This window comes from Ostrea edulis, chromosome 4 (genome assembly GCF_947568905.1).
Source record: "Ostrea edulis chromosome 4, xbOstEdul1.1, whole genome shotgun sequence".
Lineage (NCBI taxonomy): Eukaryota > Metazoa > Mollusca > Bivalvia > Ostreida > Ostreidae > Ostrea > Ostrea edulis.
Genome location: NC_079167.1, coordinates 72,780,148 through 72,806,653, shown reverse-complemented (window position 1 = coordinate 72,806,653; position 26,506 = coordinate 72,780,148). Strand labels below are relative to the sequence as shown.

Sequence of the window (26,506 nt, the reverse complement as noted above, 5' to 3'; positions counted from 1 at the left end):
CTTTGTCCAAAGACAATGTTATTTTGGATCCAGGACCTTGGGAATGGTAGTCAATAAAACTATATATAAAGTAGTAATATCTGAGGGTATAAATTCTAATCTAAACCACATAGTCATATCTCAAAGGATTCGTGGCTTGAAAACTTGTCAAATTCAACAGTAAGTTAATGGTCAAAATTTGTTAAATTCTCCTTTGAGGAAGCCATCATTAGTAAGTAAATAAGTAAGTAATTTTTATTTAAAGTCGGAACTATATACAGGTAAACAATAAACATGAGCTAAGAGCTCTTTAACCGACTATATAGCATTAAAAAACCCACAAAGCACTAATGATATATAATTGCATGCATAGACATAAAAACAGAAAATTGAAATAAAACAGGACGCATACATGTATACAGACATCACAAGTCATGCATATATATACACAGGGACTAGCTATATTAAGATGCGCATGCAAAACTGAAAACAGTTTGCAACACAAACATAAAAATATGGATATATACATAGAATAAATAAATATGCATACCTAAGAGACAGAGCGGAGTAAAAATAAAACAGTTAAATTTGTACATGTAAGCTTAGAAGCATAGTTAGAAGTTAGATCAAAACTTTAAGATTTAGGCAGGAGAGGCTGGAATTTGCATGAGCTGCATTTACAATTTAATTCCCCACACCAATTTTGAATATAATTTGAGAATAGATTATATGATGTAATATTTCTTGCTTCGTTTGGCAAAGAGTTCCAGAGCTTTGCTGCCTCATGCCTGAAAGATTTAATCCCGTACCTGGATGTTCTAGGTCTTGGTACTTCCGCTGTATTTGTATATCTAAAATTGTATGAATGGTTTTTTATAACAACTAGATCTTGTAAAAAAAAAGTGGGGACAGTTTGTTGATAATTTTAAAAGTTTCTAAAGCTATTGTTCGCATTCTTCTGGTTTTTAGTGAAGGCAATTTAGATTGTTTTAATAGGTTTTCGTAAGTACTTTTATAGTCACCATAGATAAACCTCAGAGCTCTTTCCTGAATCTTTTCAATTTTGCGGGTGTTTTGTTCAGTGCAGAAGTGCCATGTCAACGGGCAATAACTAAAATTTGACATAATAAATTAATGATATATGGTTAATTTACCTAATTTGCTAAGATGTTTGCCTATTCGTTTAAGAACATTTAATAGCCTTGCTGCCTTTTTACAAATATTGGTAATATGTGTGTTGAAAGAAAGTTTAAAATCAATTGTAATACTCAACAATTTTATTTCTTCATCACATGAAATTTGTATCCCATCTAAATCAAAAACTATGTTTTCATTGTGTGTTTTGTTTCCAACAGAGATAGCTTGGAATTTTTCTGGATTTGCCTGCATTTTGTTTGATTTAAACCATTTAATCAGAGATCTACTGTCATCTTGAAGTGCTGCTATTACATGATTTAAAGATTTATCTGATTTTGATAAAGTATTGTCATCTGCATAGTTGTAGAGATTACATTTATTTACAAAGTGAAAGAGGTCATTGATAAAGATGTTAAAGAGTAAGGGGCCACACAGTTGTTGCTCATTCAAGGTCAAAACCCAAAGGTTAAAGTTATTAATACTCTTTAATCAATGCTTTGATATTGATCTTGTTTTTGATCCGAGTTTGTAGATCTGTCTTCAAAATCCTAATGAAACAGTCCATTCGCGGGAAATGGAGTAAAATATACAAGTTCCCCAAATGTGTGACATGTATTAATGATTTGTAAAGTAGCACGGAAAAGCCAATACTTCAAAATAATTACAGATGGGTTCACTAGTCTAAGAATTTCATCTGGGTTTGCCTCCACACTCTACTCGAAGGAGTCCATATTTGTAATCTAGGAACCTGTATGGCATGACGCAAGTTGGAGAGCAACTACCAGTATAACCGATTCTCTTCAACTCTTGTAATGATATTCATATTTATTTCAAGATCGAAAGTCACGATGACTGTGTGTATGATCACTTAGAAGTTCGTGATGGCACTGATGAGAACGCCCCTATCTTGGCGATGCTTTGTGGGTTTTCTCCACCAAATCCAGTTAAGTCTACATCAAACCAAATCTACATTAAGTTCTTCTCTGATGACAGCGTGATGAAGAGAGGATTCTCATTGAAATTTCTTAAAGGTATAGCTTGTGTTGCTGTTAGCGACATTATTTTTACTGCATTTTTATTATCGCTTTTTACGGTACATGCATAAAATTCCGTGAAATATTATACCGAATATTAAAAAAGGAAAACACCAAGCCTATATTACCATTATGTTAAGTTCATTAGAAATTCAATTGTTCTTTAGTAATTTATTTAACGTTAGTTCACAAAAATGAAACACAAAGGACCGTTTCTCACATAGATATATTGTTAATTTTCTGTTCAGAAATTGATGAATGTGCGACGGGAAGTCACGGATGTGAACAGGATTGTATCAACACCATGGGAGGTTATAAATGTCAATGCAAACTAGGCTATGAACTTCACTCTGACGGCAAAAAATGTGAAGGTCAGTAGTAGTTCTATATGCATGCGTTGATAGTCCACTATTGATCTGGATTTTAAATAAAGTTTCAGTCTACTTGATCCCATGAGGTTCCTTGTTAGAATAGGTCCTCAGTATCCCTTGCTTGTCGTAAGAGGTGACTAAATGGAGTGGTCTTTCGGATGAGACCGCAAGAACCGAGGTCCCGTGTCACAGCAGGTTTGGCGCGATAAAGATCCCTTTCTGCTGAAAGACCCTTTACGCCAAGCATATGGCCTAAATTTTGCATCCCATGTGAGTGAAAAATTTTCATGCGAGACGTTAAACAATATACAATCAACATGCACTCAGAGTCCACTTGGTTTCATTTTCTAAAAGAGAAAGATACTTCATGATATATATCAAATTTTACAAGGACCTGTGATTGAAAACAGGAGTGATTAGTCAATATAACCATATTTAGTTCATCATTCTCTGTTATCTGTCCATTTGTACTCAAGAAAAACCGCCTTTTCAAACATTCATTGTAAAAAAAAAAAAAAAAATTTGCATTTCCAATGTTTTTGCCTTCGATATCTGTACCAATTAAATTGATAGCCATTTCCTCATGAATGTGAACGATAAGCGTACATGTAAATGCGAATAAGTGGATCGGGATAGATATACCACGACGATTTTAACGACTGGGAATTCTCCGACAGAAATGAAATTACAACGTTAAAAAAATCGTTTTTGAAAATACATGAGGGTATGAACATTAACGCTTCACGCTGACACACTTTTCATGAAGCGTAAATGCGAGCATGCGCTTCATGAGGTATGTAGGTGTAAAGTGTCGTCGTTCATACCCCCATGCATCTTTAAAAAATTAAATTGATTTCTATACCAGCATTTGTTCTTCTTTTTTCGTTTGATATAGTCTGCTGTATCCCGCATCCTCAAAATTGCAAAATTCAATAACCATCAAGTGAAAAGATATTGTTTTCTGTAGACCACCGACACAATACTGCCCCGATCTATTGATCATGGAAAAACTGCAGTTAAGATTAAGAAGTGCATTGTACATCACTACTTCACAATTATCATAAAAGATTTCAATAAAAGTGTACATTATCAGTACATGTCAGTAGATCTCTGAGCTGTGACTGTCTGGTCCCGCCAAGAGTAGCGAGTACATGTACTGTGTTAGGTACAAGAGTAGGCTAGAACGTTAAGATAGCGAGTACATGTACTGTGTTAGGTTCTACTAGAACGTTAAGATAGCGAGTACATGTACTGTGTTAGGTAGTACTAGAACGTTAAGATAGCGTGTACATGTACTGTGTTAGGTAGTACTAGAACGTTAAGATAGCGAGTACATGTACTGTGTTAGGTACTACAGTAGACTAGAACGTTAAGATAGCGAGTACATGTACTGTGTTAGGTTCTACAATAGACTAGAACGTTAAGATAGCGAGTACATGTACTGTGTTAGGTACTACTAGAACGTTAAGATAGCGAGTACATGTACTGTGTTAGGTTCTACAGTAGGCTAGAACGTTAAGATAGCGAGTACATGTACTGTGTTAGGTACTACTAGAACGTTAAGATAGCGAGTACATGTACTGTGTTAGGTACTACTAGAACGTTAAGATAGTGAGTACATGTACTGTGTTAGGTTCTACAGTAGGCTAGAACGTTAAGATAGCGAGTACATGTACTGTGTTAGGTACTACTAGAACGTTAAGATAGCGAGTACATGTACTGTGTTAGGTACTACTAGAACGTTAAGATAGTGAGTACATGTACTGTGTTAGGTTCTACAGTAGACTAGAACGTTAAGATAGCGAGTACATGTACTGTGTTAGGTTCTACTAGAACGTTAAGATAGCGAGTACATGTACTGTGTTAGGTTCTACAATAGACTAGAACGTTAAGATAGCGAGTACATGTACTGTGTTAGGTACTACTAGAACGTTAAGATAGCGAGTACATGTACTGTGTTAGGTTCTACAATAGACAAGAACGTTAATATAGCGAGTACATGTACTGTGTTATGTACTACTAGAACGTTAAGATAGCGAGTACATGTACTGTGTTATGTACTACTAGAACGTTAAGATAGCGAGTACATGTACTGTGTTAGGTTCTACTAGAACGTTAAGATAGCGAGTACATGTACTGTGTTAGGTTCTACAGTAGACTAGAACGTTAAGATAGCGAGTACATGTACTGTGTTAGGTACTACTAGAACGTTAAGATAGCAAGTACATGTACTGTGTTAGGTACTACAGTAGACTAGAATGTTAAGATAGCGAGTACATGTACTGTGTTAGGTACTACAGTAGACTAGAACGTTAAGATAGCGAGTACATGTACTGTGTTAGGTACTACTAGAACGTTAAGATAGCGAGTACATGTACTGTGTTAGGTACTACAATAGACTAGAACGTTAAGATAGCGAGTACATGTACTGTGTTATGTACTACTAGAACGTTAAGATAGCGAGTACATGTACTGTGTTAGGTACTACAATAGACTAGAACGTTAAGATAGCGAGTACATGTACTGTGTTAGGTTCTACAATAGACTAGAACGTTAAGATAGCGAGTACATGTACTGTGTTATGTACTACTAGAACGTTAAGATAGCGAGTACATGTACTGTGTTAGGTACTACTAGAACGTTAAGATAGCGAGTACATGTACTGTGTTAGGTACTACTAGAACGTTAAGATAGCGAGTACATGTACTGTGTTAGGTTCTACAGTAGACTAGAACGTTAAGATAGCAAGTACATGTACTGTGTTAGGTACTACAGTAGACTAGAACGTTAAGATAGCGAGTACATGTACTGTGTTAGGTACTACAGTAGACTAGAACGTTAAGATAGCGAGAACATGTACTGTGTTAGGTACTACTAGAACGTTAAGATAGCGAGTACATGTACTGTGTTAGGTACTACTAGAACGTTAAGATAGCGAGTACATGTACTGTGTTAGGTACTACAAGAACGTTAAGATAGCGAGTACATGTACTGTGTTAGGTTCTACAGTAGACTAGAACGTTAAGATAGTGAGTACATGTACTGTGTTAGGTACTACAGTAGACTAGAACGTTAAGATAACGAGTACATGTACTGTGTTAGGTACTACTAGAACGTTAAGATAGCGAGTACATGTACTGTGTTAGGTTCTACAGTAGACTAGAACGTTAAGATAGCGAGTACATGTACTGTGTTAGGTACTACAGTAGACTAGAACGTTAAGATAGCGAGTACATGTACTGTGTTAGGTACTACTAGAACGCTAAGATAGCGAGTACATGTACTGTGTTAGGTTCTACAATAGACTAGAACGTTAAGATAGCGAGTACATGTACTGTGTTAAGTACTACTAGAACGTTAAGATAGCGAGTACATGTACTGTGTTAGGTACTACAATAGACTAGAACGTTAAGATAGCGAGTACATGTACTGTGTTAGGTTCTACAGTAGACTAGAACGTTAAGATAGCGAGTACATGTACTGTGTTAGGTACTACTAGAACGTTAAGATAGCGAGTACATGTACTGTGTTAGGTTCTACAGTAGACTAGAACGTTAAGATAGCGAGTACATGTACTGTGTTAGGTACTACTAGAACGTTAAGATAGTGAGTACATGTACTGTGTTAGGTTTTACAATACACTAGAACGTTAAGATAGCGAGTACATGTACTGTGTTAGGTTCTACAATAGACTAGAACGTTAAGATAGCGAGTACATGTACTGTGTTATGTACTACTAGAACGTTAAGATAGCGAGTACATGTACTGTGTTAGGTACTACTAGAACGTTAAGATAGCGAGTACATGTACTGTGTTAGGTAGTACTAGAACGTTAAGATAGCGAGTACATGTACTGTGTTAGGTTCTACAATAGACTAGAACGTTAAGATAGCGAGTACATGTACTGTGTTATGTACTACTAGAACGTTAAGATAGCGAGTACATGTACTGTGTTAGGTACTACTAGAACGTTAAGATAGTGAGTACATGTACTGTGTTAGGTTTTACAATAGACTAGAACGTTAAGATAGCGAGTACATGTACTGTGTTAGGTTCTACAATAGACTAGAACGTTAAGATAGCGAGTACATGTACTGTGTTAGGTTTTACAATAGACTAGAACGTTAAGATAGCGAGTACATGTACTGTGTTAGGTTCTACAGTAGACTAGAACGTTAAGATAGCGAGTACATGTACTGTGTTAGGTTCTACAGTAGGCTAGAACGTTAAGATAGCGAGTACATGTACTGTGTTAGGTACTACTAGAACATTAAGATAGTGAGTACATGTACTGTGTTAGGTTTTACAATAGACTAGAACGTTAATATAGCGAGTACATGTACTGTGTTAGGTTCTACAATAGACTAGAACGTTAAGATAGCGAGTACATGTACTGTGTTAGGTACTACAGTAGACTAGAACGTTAAGATAGCGAGTACATGTACTGTGTTAGGTACTACTAGAACGTTAAGATAGCGAGTACATGTACTGTGTTAGGTACTACAATAGACTAGAACGTTAAGATAGCGAGTACATGTACTGTGTTAGGTACTACAGTAGACTAGAACGTTAAGATAGCAAGTACATGTACTGTGTTAGGTACTACAGTAGACTAGAACGTTAAGATAGCGAGTACATGTACTGTGTTAGGTACTACTAGAACGTTAAGATAGCGAGTACATGTACTGTGTTAGGTTCTACAATAGACTAGAACGTTAAGATAGCGAGTACATGTACTGTGTTATGTACTACTAGAACGTTAAGATAGCGAGTACATGTACTGTGTTAGGTACTACAATAGACTAGAACGTTAAGATAGCGAGTACATGTACTGTGTTAGGTTCTACAGTAGACTAGAACGTTAAGATAGCGAGTACATGTACTGTGTTAGGTTCTACAGTAGACTAGAACGTTAAGATAGCGAGTACATGTACTGTGTTAGGTACTACTAGAACGTTAAGATAGCAAGTACATGTACTGTGTTAGGTAGTACTAGAACGTTAAGATAGCGAGTACATGTACTGTGTTAGGTACTACTAGAACGTTAAGATAGCAAGTACATGTACTGTGTTAGGTAGTACTAGAACGTTAAGATAGCGAGTACATGTACTGTGTTAGGTACTACTAGAACGTTAAGATAGCGAGTACATGTACTGTGTTAGGTTCTACAGTAGACTAGAACGTTAAGATAACGAGTACATGTACTGTGTTAGGTTCTACAATAGACTAGAACGTTAAGATAGCGAGTACATGTACTGTGTTAGGTTCTACAATAGACTAGAACGTTAAGATAGCGAGTACATGTACTGTGTTAGGTACTACTAGAACGTTAAGATAGCGAGTACATGTACTGTGTTAGGTACTACAATAGACTAGAACGTTAAGATAGCGAGTACATGTACTGTGTTAGGTACTACTAGAACGTTAAGATAGTGAGTACATGTACTGTGTTAGGTTCTACAGTAGACTAGAACGTTAAGATAACGAGTACATGTACTGTGTTAGGTACTACTAGAACGTTAAGATAACGAGTACATGTACTGTGTTATGTACTACTAGAACGTTAAGATAGCGAGTACATGTACTGTGTTAGGTTCTACTAGAACGTTAAGATAGCGAGTACATGTACTGTGTTAGGTACTACAGTAGACTAGAACGTTAAGATAGCGAGTACATTTACTGTGTTATGTACTACTAGAACGTTAAGATAGCGAGTACATGTACTGTGTTAGGTACTACTAGAACGTTAAGATAGCGAGTACATGTACTGTGTTATGTACTACTAGAACGTTAAGATAGCGAGTACATTTACTGTGTTAGGTACTACAGTAGACTAGAACGTTAAGATAGCGAGTACATGTACTGTGTTATGTACTACTAGAACGTTAAGATAGCGAGTACATGTACTGTGTTAGGTACTACAGTAGACTAGAATGTTAAGATAGCGAGTACATGTACTGTGTTATGTACTACAAGAACGTTAAGATAGCGAGTACATGTACTGTGTTAGGTACTACAGTAGACTAGAACGTTAAGATAGCGAGTACATGTACTGTGTTAGGTTCTACAGTAGACTAGAACGTTAAGATAGCGAGTACATGTACTGTGTTAGGTACTACTAGAACGTTAAGATAGCGAGTACATGTACTGTGTTACGTACTACTAGAACGTTAAGATAGCGAGTACATGTACTGTGTTAGGTAGTACTAGAACGTTAAGATAGCGAGTACATGTACTGTGTTAGGTTCTACAGTAGACTAGAACGTTAAGATAGCGAGTACATGTACTGTGTTAGGTTCTACAGTAGACTAGAACGTTAAGATAGCGAGTACATGTACTGTGTTAGGTTCTACAGTAGACTAGAACGTTAAGATAGCGAGTACATGTACTGTGTTAGGTACTACAGTAGACTAGAACGTTAAGATAGCGAGTATATGTACTGTGTTAGGTACTACTAGAACGTTAAGATAGCGAGTACATGTACTGTGTTAGGTACTACTAGAACGTTAAGATAGCGAGTACATGTACTGTGTTAGGTACTACTAGAACGTTAAGATAGCAAGTACATGTACTGTGTTAGGTACTACTAGAACGTTAAGATAGCAAGTACATGTACTGTGTTAGGTACTACAATAGACTAGAACGTTAAGATAGCGAGAACATGTACTGTGTTAGGTTCTACAATAGATTAGAACGTTAAGATAGCGAGTACATGTACTGTGTTAGGTTCTACAATAGACTAGAACGTTAATATAGCGAGTACATGTACTGTGTTAGGTACTACTAGAACGTTAAGATAGCGAGTACATGTACTGTGTTAGGTTCTACAATAGACTAGAACGTTAAGATAGCGAGTACATGTACTGTGTTAGGTTCTACAATAGACTAGAACGTTAATATAGCGAGTACATGTACTGTGTTATGTACTACTAGAACGTTAAGATAGCGAGCACATGTACTGTGTTATGTACTACTAGAACGTTAAGATAGCGAGTACATGTACTGTGTTAGGTTCTACTAGAACGTTAAGATAGCGAGTACATGTACTGTGTTAGGTTCTACAGTAGACTAGAACGTTAAGATAGCGAGTACATGTACTGTGTTAGGTACTACTAGAACGTTAAGATAGCAAGTACATGTACTGTGTTAGGTACTACAGTAGACTAGAATGTTAAGATAGCGAGTACATGTACTGTGTTAGGTACTACAGTAGACTAGAACGTTAAGATAGCGAGTACATGTACTGTGTTAGGTACTACTAGAACGTTAAGATAGCGAGTACATGTACTGTGTTAGGTACTACAATAGACTAGAACGTTAAGATAGCGAGTACATGTACTGTGTTATGTACTACTAGAACGTTAAGATAGCGAGTACATGTACTGTGTTAGGTACTACAATAGACTAGAACGTTAAGATAGCGAGTACATGTACTGTGTTAGGTTCTACAATAGACTAGAACGTTAAGATAGCGAGTACATGTACTGTGTTATGTACTACTAGAACGTTAAGATAGCGAGTACATGTACTGTGTTAGGTACTACTAGAACGTTAAGATAGCGAGTACATGTACTGTGTTAGGTACTACTAGAACGTTAAGATAGCGAGTACATGTACTGTGTTAGGTTCTACAGTAGACTAGAACGTTAAGATAGCAAGTACATGTACTGTGTTAGGTACTACAGTAGACTAGAACGTTAAGATAGCGAGTACATGTACTGTGTTAGGTACTACAGTAGACTAGAACGTTAAGATAGCGAGAACATGTACTGTGTTAGGTACTACTAGAACGTTAAGATAGCGAGTACATGTACTGTGTTAGGTACTACTAGAACGTTAAGATAGCGAGTACATGTACTGTGTTAGGTACTACTAGAACGTTAAGATAGCGAGTACATGTACTGTGTTAGGTTCTACAGTAGACTAGAACGTTAAGATAGCGAGTACATGTACTGTGTTAGGTACTACAGTAGACTAGAACGTTAAGATAGCGAGTACATGTACTGTGTTAGGTACTACTAGAACGTTAATATAGTGAGTACATGTACTGTGTTAGGTTCTACAGTAGACTAGAACGTTAAGATAGTGAGTACATGTACTGTGTTAGGTTCTACAGTAGACTAGAACATTAAGATAGTGAGTACATGTACTGTGTTAGGTACTACAGTAGACTAGAACGTTAAGATAGCGAGTACATGTACTGTGTTAGGTTCTACAATAGACTAGAATGTTAAGATAGCGAGTACATGTACTGTGTTATGTACTACTAGAACGTTAAGATAGCAAGTACATGTAATGTGTTAGGTTCTACTAGAACGTTAAGATAGCCAGTACATGTATTGTGTTAGGTACTACAGTAGACTAGAACGTTAAGATAGCGAGTACATGTACTGTGTTATGTACTACTAGAACGTTAAGATAGCGAGTACATGTACTGTGTTAGGTTCTACAATAGACTAGAACGTTAAGATAGCGAGTACATGTACTGTGTTAGGTTCTACAATAGACTAGAACGTTAAGATAGCGAGTACATGTACTGTGTTAGGTTCTACTAGAACGTTTAGATAGCGAGTACATGTACTGTGTTAGGTTCTACAGTAGACTAGAACGTTAAGATAGCGAGTACATGTACTGTGTTAGGTACTACAATAGACTAGAACGTTAAGATAGCGAGTACATGTACTGTGTTAGGTACTACTAGAACGTTAAGATAGCGAGTACATGTACTGTGTTAGGTTCTACAGTAGACTAGAACGTTAAGATAGCGAGTACATGTACTGTGTTAGGTTCTACAGTAGACTAGAACGTTAAGATAGCGAGTACATGTACTGTGTTAGGTTCTACAATAGACTAGAACGTTAAGATAGCTAGTTCATGTACTGTGTTAGGTACTACAGTAGACTAGAACGTTAAGATAGCGAGTACATGTACTGTGTTAGGTTTTACAATAGACTAGAACGTTAAGATAGCGAGTACATGTACTGTGTTAGGTACTACTAGAACGTTAAGATAGCGAGTACATGTACTGTGTTAGGTACTACAGTAGACTAGAACGTTAAGATAGCGAGTACATGTACTGTGTTAGGTTCTACAGTAGACTAGAACGTTAAGATAGCGAGTACATGTACTGTGTTAGGTACTACAGTAGACTAGAATGTTAAGATAGCGAGTACATGTACTGTGTTAGGTTCTACAATAGACTAGAAGGTTAAGATAGCGAGTACATGTACTGTGTTAGGTTCTACAATAGACTAGAACGTTAAGATAGCGAGTACATGTACTGTGTTAGGTTCTACAATAGACTAGAACGTTAAGATAGCGAGTACATGTACTGTGTTAGGTTCTACTAGAACGTTAAGATAGCGAGTACATGTACTGTGTTAGGTACTACTAGAACGTTAAGATAGCGAGTACATGTACTGTGTTAGGTACTACTAGAACGTTAAGATAGCGAGTACATGTACTGTGTTAGGTACTACTAGAACGTTAAGATAGCGAGTACATGTACTGTGTTAGGTACTACTAGAACGTTAAGATAGCGAGTACATGTACTGTGTTAGGTACTACTAGAACGTTAAGATAGCGAGTACATGTACTGTGTTAGGTACTACAGTAAACTAGAACGTTAAGATAGCGAGTACATGTACTGTGTTAGGTACTACTAGAACGTTAAGATAGCGAGTACATGTACTGTGTTAGGTACTACTAGAACGTTAAGATAGCGAGTACATGTACTGTGTTAGGTTCTACAATAGACTAGAACGTTAAGATAGCGAGTACATGTACTGTGTTAGGTTCTACAGTAGACTAGAACGTTAAGATAGCGAGTACATGTACTGTGTTAGGTAGTACTAGAACGTTAAGATAGCGAGTACATGTACTGTGTTATGTACTACTAGAACGTTAAGATAGCGAGTACATGTACTGTGTTAGGTTCTACAGTAGGCTAGAACGTTAAGATAGCAAGTACATGTACTGTGTTAGGTTCTACTAGAACGTTAAGATAGCGAGTACATGTACTGTGTTAGGTAGTACTAGAACGTTAAGATAGCGAGTACATGTACTGTGTTAGGTTCTACAATAGACTAGAACGTTAAGATAGCGAGTACATGTACTGTGTTATGTACTACTAGAACGTTAAGATAGCGAGTACATGTACTGTGTTATGTACTACTAGAACGTTAAGATAGCGAGTACATGTACTGTGTTAGGTACTACTAGAACGTTAAGATAGCAAGTACATGTACTGTGTTAGGTACTACTAGAACGTTAAGATAGCGAGTACATGTACTGTGTTAGGTACTACAATAGACTAGAACGTTAAGATAGCGAGTACATGTACTGTGTTAGGTACTACTAGAACGTTAAGATAGCGAGTACATGTACTGTGTTAGGTACTACAGTAGACTAGAACGTTAAGATAGCGAGTACATGTACTGTGTTAGGTACTACTAGAACGTTAAGATAGCGAGTACATGTACTGTGTTATGTACTACTAGAACGTTAAGATAGCGAGTACATGTACTGTGTTAGGTACTACTAGAATGTTAAGATAGCGAGTACATGTACTGTGTTTGGTACTACTAGAACGTTAAGATAGCGAGTACATGTACTGTGTTAGCTACTACAATAGACTAGAACGTTAAGATAGCGAGTACATGTACTGTGTTAGGTACTACTAGAACGTTAAGATAGCGAGTACATGTACTGTGTTAGGTACTACTAGAACGTTAAGATAGCGAGTACATGTACTGTGTTAGGTACTACAGTAGACTAGAACGTTAAGATAGCGAGTACATGTACTGTGTTAGGTTCTACAATAGACTAGAACGTTAAGATAGCGAGTACATGTACTGTGTTATGTACTACTAGAACGTTAAGATAGCAAGTACATGTACTGTGTTAGGTTCTACTAGAACGTTAAGATAGCGAGTACATGTATTGTGTTAGGTACTACAGTAGACTAGAACGTTAAGATAGCGAGTACATGTACTGTGTTAGGTACTACTAGAACGTTAAGATAGCGAGTACATGTACTGTGTTAGGTTCTACAGTAGACTAGAACGTTAAGATAGCGAGTACATGTACTGTGTTAGGTTCTACAGTAGACTAGAACGTTAAGATAGCGAGTACATGTACTGTGTTAGGTACTACAGTAGACTAGAACGTTAAGATAGCGAGTACATGTACTGTGTTAGATTCTACAGTAGACTAGAACGTTAAGATAGCGAGTACATGTACTGTGTTAGGTACTACTAGAACGTTAAGATAGTGAGTACATGTACTGTGTTAGGTTCTACAGTAGACTAGAACGTTAAGATAGTGAGTACATGTACTGTGTTAGGTTCTACAGTAGACTAGAACATTAAGATAGTGAGTACATGTACTGTGTTAGGTACTACAGTAGACTAGAACGTTAAGATAGCGAGTACATGTACTGTGTTAGGTTCTACAATAGACTAGAATGTTAAGATAGCGAGTACATGTACTGTGTTATGTACTACTAGAACGTTAAGATAGCAAGTACATGTAATGTGTTAGGTTCTACTAGAACGTTAAGATAGCCAGTACATGTATTGTGTTAGGTACTACAGTAGACTAGAACGTTAAGATAGCGAGTACATGTACTGTGTTATGTACTACTAGAACGTTAAGATAGCGAGTACATGTACTGTGTTAGGTTCTACAATAGACTAGAACGTTAAGATAGCGAGTACATGTACTGTGTTAGGTTCTACAATAGACTAGAACGTTAAGATAGCGAGTACATGTACTGTGTTAGGTTCTACTAGAACGTTAAGATAGCGAGTACATGTACTGTGTTAGGTTCTACAGTAGACTAGAACGTTAAGATAGCGAGTACATGTACTGTGTTAGGTACTACAATAGACTAGAACGTTAAGATAGCGAGTACATGTACTGTGTTAGGTACTACTAGAACGTTAAGATAGCGAGTACATGTACTGTGTTAGGTTCTACAGTAGACTAGAACGTTAAGATAGCGAGTACATGTACTGTGTTAGGTTCTACAGTAGACTAGAACGTTAAGATAGCGAGTACATGTACTGTGTTAGGTTCTACAATAGACTAGAACGTTAAGATAGCTAGTTCATGTACTGTGTTAGGTACTACAGTAGACTAGAACGTTAAGATAGCGAGTACATGTACTGTGTTAGGTTTTACAATAGACTAGAACGTTAAGATAGCGAGTACATGTACTGTGTTAGGTACTACTAGAACGTTAAGATAGCGAGTACATGTACTGTGTTAGGTACTACAGTAGACTAGAACGTTAAGATAGCGAGTACATGTACTGTGTTAGGTTCTACAGTAGACTAGAACGTTAAGATAGCGAGTACATGTACTGTGTTAGGTACTACAGTAGACTAGAATGTTAAGATAGCGAGTACATGTACTGTGTTAGGTTCTACAATAGACTAGAAGGTTAAGATAGCGAGTACATGTACTGTGTTAGGTTCTACAATAGACTAGAACGTTAAGATAGCGAGTACATGTACTGTGTTAGGTTCTACAATAGACTAGAACGTTAAGATAGCGAGTACATGTACTGTGTTAGGTTCTACTAGAACGTTAAGATAGCGAGTACATGTACTGTGTTAGGTACTACTAGAACGTTAAGATAGCGAGTACATGTACTGTGTTAGGTACTACTAGAACGTTAAGATAGCGAGTACATGTACTGTGTTAGGTACTACTAGAACGTTAAGATAGCGAGTACATGTACTGTGTTAGGTACTACTAGAACGTTAAGATAGCGAGTACATGTACTGTGTTAGGTACTACTAGAACGTTAAGATAGCGAGTACATGTACTGTGTTAGGTACTACAGTAAACTAGAACGTTAAGATAGCGAGTACATGTACTGTGTTAGGTACTACTAGAACGTTAAGATAGCGAGTACATGTACTGTGTTAGGTACTACTAGAACGTTAAGATAGCGAGTACATGTACTGTGTTAGGTTCTACAATAGACTAGAACGTAAAGATAGCGAGTACATGTACTGTGTTAGGTTCTACAGTAGACTAGAACGTTAAGATAGCGAGTACATGTACTGTGTTAGGTAGTACTAGAACGTTAAGATAGCGAGTACATGTACTGTGTTATGTACTACTAGAACGTTAAGATAGCGAGTACATGTACTGTGTTAGGTTCTACAGTAGGCTAGAACGTTAAGATAGCAAGTACATGTACTGTGTTAGGTTCTACTAGAACGTTAAGATAGCGAGTACATGTACTGTGTTAGGTAGTACTAGAACGTTAAGATAGCGAGTACATGTACTGTGTTAGGTTCTACAATAGACTAGAACGTTAAGATAGCGAGTACATGTACTGTGTTATGTACTACTAGAACGTTAAGATAGCGAGTACATGTACTGTGTTATGTACTACTAGAACGTTAAGATAGCGAGTACATGTACTGTGTTAGGTACTACTAGAACGTTAAGATAGCAAGTACATGTACTGTGTTAGGTACTACTAGAACGTTAAGATAGCGAGTACATGTACTGTGTTAGGTACTACAATAGACTAGAACGTTAAGATAGCGAGTACATGTACTGTGTTAGGTACTACTAGAACGTTAAGATAGCGAGTACATGTACTGTGTTAGGTACTACAGTAGACTAGAACGTTAAGATAGCGAGTACATGTACTGTGTTAGGTACTACTAGAACGTTAAGATAGCGAGTACATGTACTGTGTTATGTACTACTAGAACGTTAAGATAGCGAGTACATGTACTGTGTTAGGTACTACTAGAATGTTAAGATAGCGAGTACATGTACTGTGTTAGGTACTACTAGAACGTTAAGATAGCGAGTACATGTACTGTGTTAGCTACTACAATAGACTAGAACGTTAAGATAGCGAGTACATGTACTGTGTTAGGTACTACTAGAACGTTAAGATAGCGAGTACATGTACTGTGTTAGGTACTACTAGAACGTTAAGATAGCGAGTACATGTACTGTGTTAGGTACTACAGTAGACTAGAACGTTAAGATAGCGAGTACATGTACTGTGTTAGGTTCTACAATAGACTAGAACGTTAAGATAGCGAGTACATGTACTGTGTTATGTACTACTAGAACGTTAAGATAGCAAGTACATGTACTGTGTTAGGTTCTACTAGAACGTTAAGATAGCGAGTACATGTATTGTGTTAGGTACTACAGTAGACTAGAACGTTAAGATAGCGAGTACATGTACTGTGTTAGGTACTACTAGAACGTTAAGATAGCGAGTACATGTACTGTGTTAGGTTCTACAGTAGACTAGAACGTTAAGATAGCGAGTACATGTACTGTGTTAGGTTCTACAGTAGACTAGAACGTTAAGATAGCGAGTACATGTACTGTGTTAGGTACTACAGTAGACTAGAACGTTAAGATAGCGAGTACATGTACTGTGTTAGGTACTACAGTAGACTAGAACGTTAAGATAGCGAGTACATGTACTGTGTTAGGTTCAACAATAGACTAGAACGTTAAGATAGCGAGTACATGTACTGTGTTAGGTACTACTAGAACGTTAAGATAGTGAGTACATGTACTGTGTTAGGTTCTACAGTAGACTAGAACGTTAAGATAGTGAGTACATGTACTGTGTTAGGTTCTACAGTAGACTAGAACATTAAGATAGTGAGTACATGTACTGTGTTAGGTACTACAGTAGACTAGAACGTTAAGATAGCGAGTACATGTACTGTGTTAGGTTCTACAATAGACTAGAACGTTAAGATAGCAAGTACATGTACTGTGTTAGGTTCTACTAGAACGTTAAGATAGCGAGTACATGTACTGTGTTAGGTAGTACTAGAACATTAAGATAGCGAGTACATGTACTGTGTTAGGTTCTACAATAGACTAGAACGTTAAGATAGCGAGTACATGTACTGTGTTATGTACTACTAGAACGTTAAGATAGCGAGTACATGTACTGTGTTATGTACTACTAGAACGTTAAGATACCGAGTACATGTACTGTGTTAGGTACTACTAGAACGTTAAGATAGCAAGTACATGTACTGTGTTAGGTAGTACTAGAACGTTAAGATAGCGAGTACATGTACTGTGTTAGGTACTACAATAGACTAGAACGTTAAGATAGCGAGTACATGTACTGTGTTAGGTACTACTAGAACGTTAAGATAGCGAGTACATGTACTGTGTTAGGTACTACAGTAGACTAGAACGTTAAGATAGCGAGTACATGTACTGTGTTAGGTACTACTAGAACGTTAAGATAGCGAGTACATGTACTGTGTTAGGTACTACTAGAACGTTAAGATAGCGAGTACATGTACTGTGTTAGGTACTACTAGAATGTTAAGATAGCGAGTACATGTACTGTGTTAGGTACTACTAGAACGTTAAGATAGCGAGTACATGTACTGTGTTAGGTACTACTAGAATGTTAAGATAGCGAGTACATGTACTGTGTTAGGTACTACTAGAACGTTAAGATAGCGAGTACATGTACTGTGTTAGGTACTACAATAGACTAGAACGTTAAGATAGCGAGTACATGTACTGTGTTAGGTACTACTAGAACGTTAAGATAGCGAGTACATGTACTGTGTTAGGTACTACTAGAACGTTAAGATAGCGAGTACATGTACTGTGTTAGGTACTACAGTAGACTAGAACGTTAAGATAGCGAGTACATGTACTGTGTTAGGTTCTACAATAGACTAGAACGTTAAGATAGCGAGTACATGTACTGTGTTATGTACTACTAGAACGTTAAGATAGCAAGTACATGTACTGTGTTAGGTTCTACTAGAACGTTAAGATAGCGAGTACATGTATTGTGTTAGGTACTACAGTAGACTAGAACGTTAAGATAGCGAGTACATGTACTGTGTTAGGTACTACTAGAACGTTAAGATAGCGAGTACATGTACTGTGTTAGGTTCTACAGTAGACTAGAACGTTAAGATAGCGAGTACATGTACTGTGTTAGGTTCTACAGTAGACTAGAACGTTAAGATAGCGAGTACATGTACTGTGTTAGGTACTACAGTAGACTAGAACGTTAAGATAGCGAGTACATGTACTGTGTTAGGTACTACAGTAGACTAGAACGTTAAGATAGCGAGTACATGTACTGTGTTAGGTTCTACAATAGACTAGAACGTTAAGATAGCGAGTACATGTACTGTGTTAGGTACTACAGTAGACTAGAACGTTAAGATAGCGAGTACATGTACTGTGTTAGGTACTACTAGAACGTTAAGATAGCGAGTACATGTACTGTGTTAGGTTTTACAATAGACTAGAACGTTAAGATAGCGAGTACATGTACTGTGTTAGGTACTACTAGAACGTTAAGATAGCGAGTACATGTACTGTGTTAGGTACTACAGTAGACTAGAACGTTAAGATAGCGAGTACATGTACTGTGTTAGGTTCTACAGTAGACTAGAACGTTAAGATAGCGAGTACATGTACTGTGTTAGGTACTACAGTAGACTAGAATGTTAAGATAGCGAGTACATGTACTGTGTTAGGTACTACAGTAGACTAGAATGTTAAGATAGCGAGTACATGTACTGTGTTAGGTTCTACAATAGACTAGAACGTTAAGATAGCGAGTACATGTACTGTGCTAGATTCTACAATAGACTAGAACGTTAAGATAGCGAGTACATGTACTGTGTTAGGTACTACTAGAACGTTAAGATAGCGAGTACATGTACTGTGTTAGGTTCTACAATAGACTAGAACGTTAAGATAGCGAGTACATGTACTGTGTTAGGTTCTACTAGAACGTTAAGATAGCGATTACATGTACTGTGTTAGGTACTACTAGAACGTTAAGATAGCGAGTACATGTACTGTGTTAGGTACTACTAGAACGTTAAGATAGCGAGTACATGTACTGTGTTAGGTACTACTAGAACGTTAAGATAGCGAGTACATGTACTGTGTTAGGTACTACTAGAACGTTAAGATAGCGAGTACATGTACTGTGTTAGGTACTACTAGAACGTTAAGATAGCGAGTACATGTACTGTGTTAGGTACTACAGTAAACTAGAACGTTAAGATAGCGAGTACATGTACTGTGTTAGGTACTACTAGAACGTTAAGATAGCGAGTACATGTACTGTGTTAGGTTCTACAATAGACTAGAACGTTAAGATAGCGAGTACATGTACTGTGTTAGGTTCTACAGTAGACTAGAACGTTAAGATAGCGAGTACATGTACTGTGTTAGGTACTACTAGAACGTTAAGATAGCGAGTACATGTACTGTGTTAGGTACTACTAGAACGTTAAGATAGCGAGTACATGTACTGTGTTAGGTACTACAGTAAACTAGAACGTTAAGATAGCGAGTACATGTACTGTGTTAGGTACTACTAGAACGTTAAGATAGCGAGTACATGTACTGTGTTAGGTACTACTAGAACGTTAAGATAGCGAGTACATGTACTGTGTTAGGTTCTACAATAGACTAGAACGTTAAGATAGCGAGTACATGTACTGTGTTAGGTTCTACAGTAGACTAGAACGTTAAGATAGCGAGTACATGTACTGTGTTAGGTAGTACTAGAACGTTAAGATAGCGAGTACATGTACTGTGTTAGGTACTACTAGAACGTTGAGATAGCGAGTACATGTACTGTGTTAGGTTCTACAGTAGACTAGAACGTTAAGATAGCAAGTACATGTACTGTGTTAGGTTCTACTAGAACGTTAAGATAGCGAGTACATGTACTGTGTTAGGTAGTACTAGAACATTAAGATAGCGAGTACATGTACTGTGTTAGGTTCTACAATAGACTAGAACGTTAAGATAGCGAGTACATGTACTGTGTTATGTACTACTAGAACGTTGAGATAGCGAGTACATGTACTGTGTTATGTACTACTAGAACGTTAAGATACCGAGTACATGTACTGTGTTAGGTACTACTAGAACGTTAAGATAGCAAGTACATGTACTGTGTTAGGTACTACTAGAACGTTAAGATAGCGAGTACATGTACTGTGTTAGGTACTACAATAGACTAGAACGTTAAGATAGCGAGTACATGTACTGTGTTAGGTACTACTAGAACGTTAAGATAGCGAGTACATGTACTGTGTTAGGTACTACAGTAGACTAGAACGTTAAGATAGCGAGTACATGTACTGTGTTAGGTACTACTAGAACGTTAAGATAGCGAGTACATGTACTGTGTTATGTACTACTAGAACGTTAAGATAGCGAGTACATGTACTGTGTTAGGTACTACTAGAATGTTAAGATAGCGAGTACATGTACTGTGTTAGGTACTACTAGAACGTTAAGATAGCGAGTACATGTACTGTGTTTGGTACTACAATAGACTAGAACGTTAAGATAGCGAGTACATGTACTGTGTTAGGTACTACTAGAACGTTAAGATAGCGAGTACATGTACTGTGTTAGGTACTACTAGAACGTTAAGATAGCGAGTACATGTACTGTGTTAGGTACTACAGTAGACTAGAACGTTAAGATAGCGAGTACATGTACTGTGTTAGGTTCTACAATAGACTAGAACGTTAAGATAGCGAGTACATGTACTGTGTTATGTACTACTAGAACGTTAAGATAGCAAGTACATGTACTGTGTTAGGTTCTACTAGAACGTTAAGATAGCGAGTACATGTATTGTGTTAGGTACTACAGTAGACTAGAACGTTAAGATAGCGAGTACATGTACTGTGTTAGGTACTACTAGAACGTTAAGATAGCGAGTACATGTACTGTGTTAGGTTCTACAGTAGACTAGAACGTTAAGATAGCGAGTACATGTACTGTGTTAGGTTCTACAGTAGACTAGAACGTTAAGATAGCGAGTACATGTACTGTGTTAGGTACTACAGTAGACTAGAACGTTAAGATAGCGAGTACATGTACTGTGTTAGGTACTACAGTAGACTAGAACGTTAAGATAGCGAGTACATGTACTGTGTTAGGTTCTACAATAGACTAGAACGTTAAGATAGCGAGTACATGTACTGTGTTAGGTACTACAGTAGACTAGAACGTTAAGATAGCGAGTACATGTACTGTGTTAGGTACTACTAGAACGTTAAGATAGCGAGTACATGTACTGTGTTAGGTTTTACAATAGACTAGAACGTTAAGATAGCGAGTACATGTACTGTGTTAGGTACTACTAGAACGTTAAGATAGCGAGTACATGTACTGTGTTAGGTACTACAGTAGACTAGAACGTTAAGATAGCGAGTACATGTACTGTGTTAGGTTCTACAGTAGACTAGAACGTTAAGATAGCGAGTACATGTACTGTGTTAGGTACTACAGTAGACTAGAATGTTAAGATAGCGAGTACATGTACTGTGTTAGGTACTACAGTAGACTAGAATGTTAAGATAGCGAGTACATGTACTGTGTTAGGTTCTACAATAGACTAGAACGTTAAGATAGCGAGTACATGTACTGTGCTAGATTCTACAATAGACTAGAACGTTAAGATAGCGAGTACATGTACTGTGTTAGGTACTACTAGAACGTTAAGATAGCGAGTACATGTACTGTGTTAGGTTCTACAATAGACTAGAACGTTAAGATAGCGAGTACATGTACTGTGTTAGGTTCTACTAGAACGTTAAGATAGCGATTACATGTACTGTGTTAGGTACTACTAGAACGTTAAGATAGCGAGTACATGTACTGTGTTAGGTACTACTAGAACGTTAAGATAGCGAGTACATGTACTGTGTTAGGTACTACTAGAACGTTAAGATAGCGAGTACATGTACTGTGTTAGGTACTACTAGAACGTTAAGATAGCGAGTACATGTACTGTGTTAGGTACTACTAGAACGTTAAGATAGCGAGTACATGTACTGTGTTAGGTACTACAGTAAACTAGAACGTTAAGATAGCGAGTACATGTACTGTGTTAGGTACTACTAGAACGTTAAGATAGCGAGTACATGTACTGTGTTAGGTTCTACAATAGACTAGAACGTTAAGATAGCGAGTACATGTACTGTGTTAGGTTCTACAGTAGACTAGAACGTTAAGATAGCGAGTACATGTACTGTGTTAGGTACTACTAGAACGTTAAGATAGCGAGTACATGTACTGTGTTAGGTACTACTAGAACGTTAAGATAGCGAGTACATGTACTGTGTTAGGTACTACAGTAAACTAGAACGTTAAGATAGCGAGTACATGTACTGTGTTAGGTACTACTAGAACGTTAAGATAGCGAGTACATGTACTGTGTTAGGTACTACTAGAACGTTAAGATAGCGAGTACATGTACTGTGTTAGGTTCTACAATAGACTAGAACGTTAAGATAGCGAGTACATGTACTGTGTTAGGTTCTACAGTAGACTAGAACGTTAAGATAGCGAGTACATGTACTGTGTTAGGTAGTACTAGAACGTTAAGATAGCGAGTACATGTACTGTGTTAGGTACTACTAGAACGTTGAGATAGCGAGTACATGTACTGTGTTAGGTTCTACAGTAGACTAGAACGTTAAGATAGCAAGTACATGTACTGTGTTAGGTTCTACTAGAACGTTAAGATAGCGAGTACATGTACTGTGTTAGGTAGTACTAGAACATTAAGATAGCGAGTACATGTACTGTGTTAGGTTCTACAATAGACTAGAACGTTAAGATAGCGAGTACATGTACTGTGTTATGTACTACTAGAACGTTGAGATAGCGAGTACATGTACTGTGTTATGTACTACTAGAACGTTAAGATACCGAGTACATGTACTGTGTTAGGTACTACTAGAACGTTAAGATAGCAAGTACATGTACTGTGTTAGGTACTACTAGAACGTTAAGATAGCGAGTACATGTACTGTGTTAGGTACTACAATAGACTAGAACGTTAAGATAGCGAGTACATGTACTGTGTTAGGTACTACTAGAACGTTAAGATAGCGAGTACATGTACTGTGTTAGGTACTACAGTAGACTAGAACGTTAAGATAGCGAGTACATGTACTGTGTTAGGTACTACTAGAACGTTAAGATAGCGAGTACATGTACTGTGTTATGTACTACTAGAACGTTAAGATAGCGAGTACATGTACTGTGTTAGGTACTACTAGAATGTTAAGATAGCGAGTACATGTACTGTGTTAGGTACTACTAGAACGTTAAGATAGCGAGTACATGTACTGTGTTTGGTACTACAATAGACTAGAACGTTAAGATAGCGAGTACATGTACTGTGTTAGGTACTACTAGAACGTTAAGATAGCGAGTACATGTACTGTGTTAGGTACTACTAGAACGTTAAGATAGCGAGTACATGTACTGTGTTAGGTACTACAGTAGACTAGAACGTTAAGATAGCGAGTACATGTACTGTGTTAGGTTCTACAATAGACTAGAACGTTAAGATAGCGAGTACATGTACTGTGTTATGTACTACTAGAACGTTAAGATAGCAAGTACATGTACTGTGTTAGGTTCTACTAGAACGTTAAGATAGCGAGTACATGTATTGTGTTAGGTACTACAGTAGACTAGAACGTTAAGATAGCGAGTACATGTACTGTGTTAGGTACTACTAGAACGTTAAGATAGCGAGTACATGTACTGTGTTAGGTTCTACAGTAGACTAGAACGTTAAGATAGCGAGTACATGTACTGTGTTAGGTTCTACAGTAGACTAGAACGTTAAGATAGCGAGTACATGTACTGTGTTAGGTACTACAGTAGACTAGAACGTTAAGATAGCGAGTACATGTACTGTGTTAGGTACTACAGTAGACTAGAACGTTAAGATAGCGAGTACATGTACTGTGTTAGGTTCTACAATAGACTAGAACGTTAAGATAGCGAGTACATGTACTGTGTTAGGTACTACAGTAGACTAGAACGTTAAGATAGCGAGTACATGTACTGTGTTAGGTACTACTAGAACGTTAAGATAGCGAGTACATGTACTGTGTTAGGTTTTACAATAGACTAGAACGTTAAGATAGCGAGTACATGTACTGTGTTAGGTACTACTAGAACGTTAAGATAGCGAGTACATGTACTGTGTTAGGTACTACAGTAGACTAGAACGTTAAGATAGCGAGTACATGTACTGTGTTAGGTTCTACAGTAGACTAGAACGTTAAGATAGCGAGTACATGTACTGTGTTAGGTACTACAGTAGACTAGAATGTTAAGATAGCGAGTACATGTACTGTGTTAGGTACTACAGTAGACTAGAATGTTAAGATAGCGAGTACATGTACTGTGTTAGGTTCTACAATAGACTAGAACGTTAAGATAGCGAGTACATGTACTGTGCTAGGTTCTACAATAGACTAGAACGTTAAGATAGCGAGTACATGTACTGTGTTAGGTACTACTAGAACGTTAAGATAGCGAGTACATGTACTGTGTTAGGTTCTACAATAGACTAGAACGTTAAGATAGCGAGTTCATGTACTGTGTTAGGTTCTACTAGAACGTTAAGATAGCGAGTACATGTACTGTGTTAGGTACTACTAGAACGTTAAGATAGCGAGTACATGTACTGTGTTAGGTACTACTAGAACGTTAAGATAGCGAGTACATGTACTGTGTTAGGTACTACTAGAACGTTAAGATAGCGAGTACATGTACTGTGTTAGGTACTACAGTAGACTAGAACGTTAAGATAGCGAGTACATGTACTGTGTTAGGTACTACAGTAAACTAGAACGTTAAGATAGCGAGTACATGTACTGTGTTAGGTACTACTAGAACGTTAAGATAGCGAGTACATGTACTGTGTTAGGTTCTACAATAGACTAGAACGTTAAGATAGCGAGTACATGTACTGTGTTAGGTTCTACAGTAGACTAGAACGTTAAGATAGCGAGTACATGTACTGTGTTAGGTAGTACTAGAACGTTAAGATAGCGAGTACATTTACTGTGTTAGGTACTACTAGAACGTTAAGATAGCGAGTACATGTACTGTGTTAGGTTCTACAGTAGGCTAGAACGTTAAGATAGCGAGTACATGTACTGTGTTAGGTACTACTAGAACGTTAAGATAGCGAGTACATGTACTGTGTTAGGTACTACTAGAACGTTAAGATAGCGAGTACATGTACTGTGTTAGGTTCTACTAGAACGTTAAGATAGCGAGTACATGTACTGTGTTAGGTACTACTAGAACGTTAAGATAGCGAGTACATGTACTGTGTTATGTACTACTAGAACGTTAAGATAGCGAGTACATGTACTGTGTTAGGTTCTACAGTAGGCTAGAACGTTAAGATAGCGAGTACATGTACTGTGTTAGGTACTACAGTAGACTAGAACGTTAAGATAGCGAGTACATGTACTGTGTTAGGTACTACAGTAGACTAGAACGTTAAGATAGCGAGTACATGTACTGTGTTAGGTACTACTAGAACGTTAAGATAGCGAGTACATGTACTGTGTTAGGTACTACTAGAACATTAAGATAGCGAGTACATGTACTGTGTTAGGTACTACTAGAACGTTAAGATAGCGAGTACATGTACTGTGTTAGGTACTACTAGAACGTTAAGATAGCGAGTACATGTACTGTGTTAGGTTCTACAATAGACTAGAACGTTAAGATAGCGAGTACATGTACTGTGTTAGGTACTACAGTAGACTAGAACGTTAAGATAGCGAGTACATGTACTGTGTTATGTTCTACTAGAACGTTAAGATAGCGAGTACATGTACTGTGTTAGGTACTACTAGAACGTTAAGATAGCGAGTACATGTACTGTGTTAGGTTCTACAGTAGACTAGAACGTTAAGATAGCGAGTACATGTACTGTGTTAGGTACTACAGTAGACTAGAACGTTAAGATATTCGTGTAAGTTATGATGCTGTACTCACAACGACATATAATTTACGTGTATTGTTACATGTGTGTTGAAATGCACATATTTATATCCTCAAAATTGTATCTGTATGTCTACTCACCCTCTACTGTCTTATTTGTATATATTTGTAAATATT

General features: G+C 37.3%; 1 protein-coding gene across 4 annotated transcripts in view; it reads left to right on the top strand.

The window, feature by feature from the left end:
- LOC125670049 (tolloid-like protein 1) overlaps nt 1-26,506 on the top strand; it is a 37,937-nt gene that overhangs the window by 7,643 nt on the left and 3,788 nt on the right. For all 4 annotated transcript variants that reach the window (XR_007368104.2, XM_048904970.2, XM_056163712.1 and 1 more), the window contains exons 10-11: nt 1,952-2,147; nt 2,399-2,521. Coding sequence is in view for 3 of the 4 variants with exons in the window: in XM_048904970.2 (XP_048760927.2) it covers nt 1,952-2,147; nt 2,399-2,521 (319 nt within the window). In the remaining variant the exon portion in view is untranslated. The remainder of the gene's footprint in view (nt 1-1,951; nt 2,148-2,398; nt 2,522-26,506) is intronic.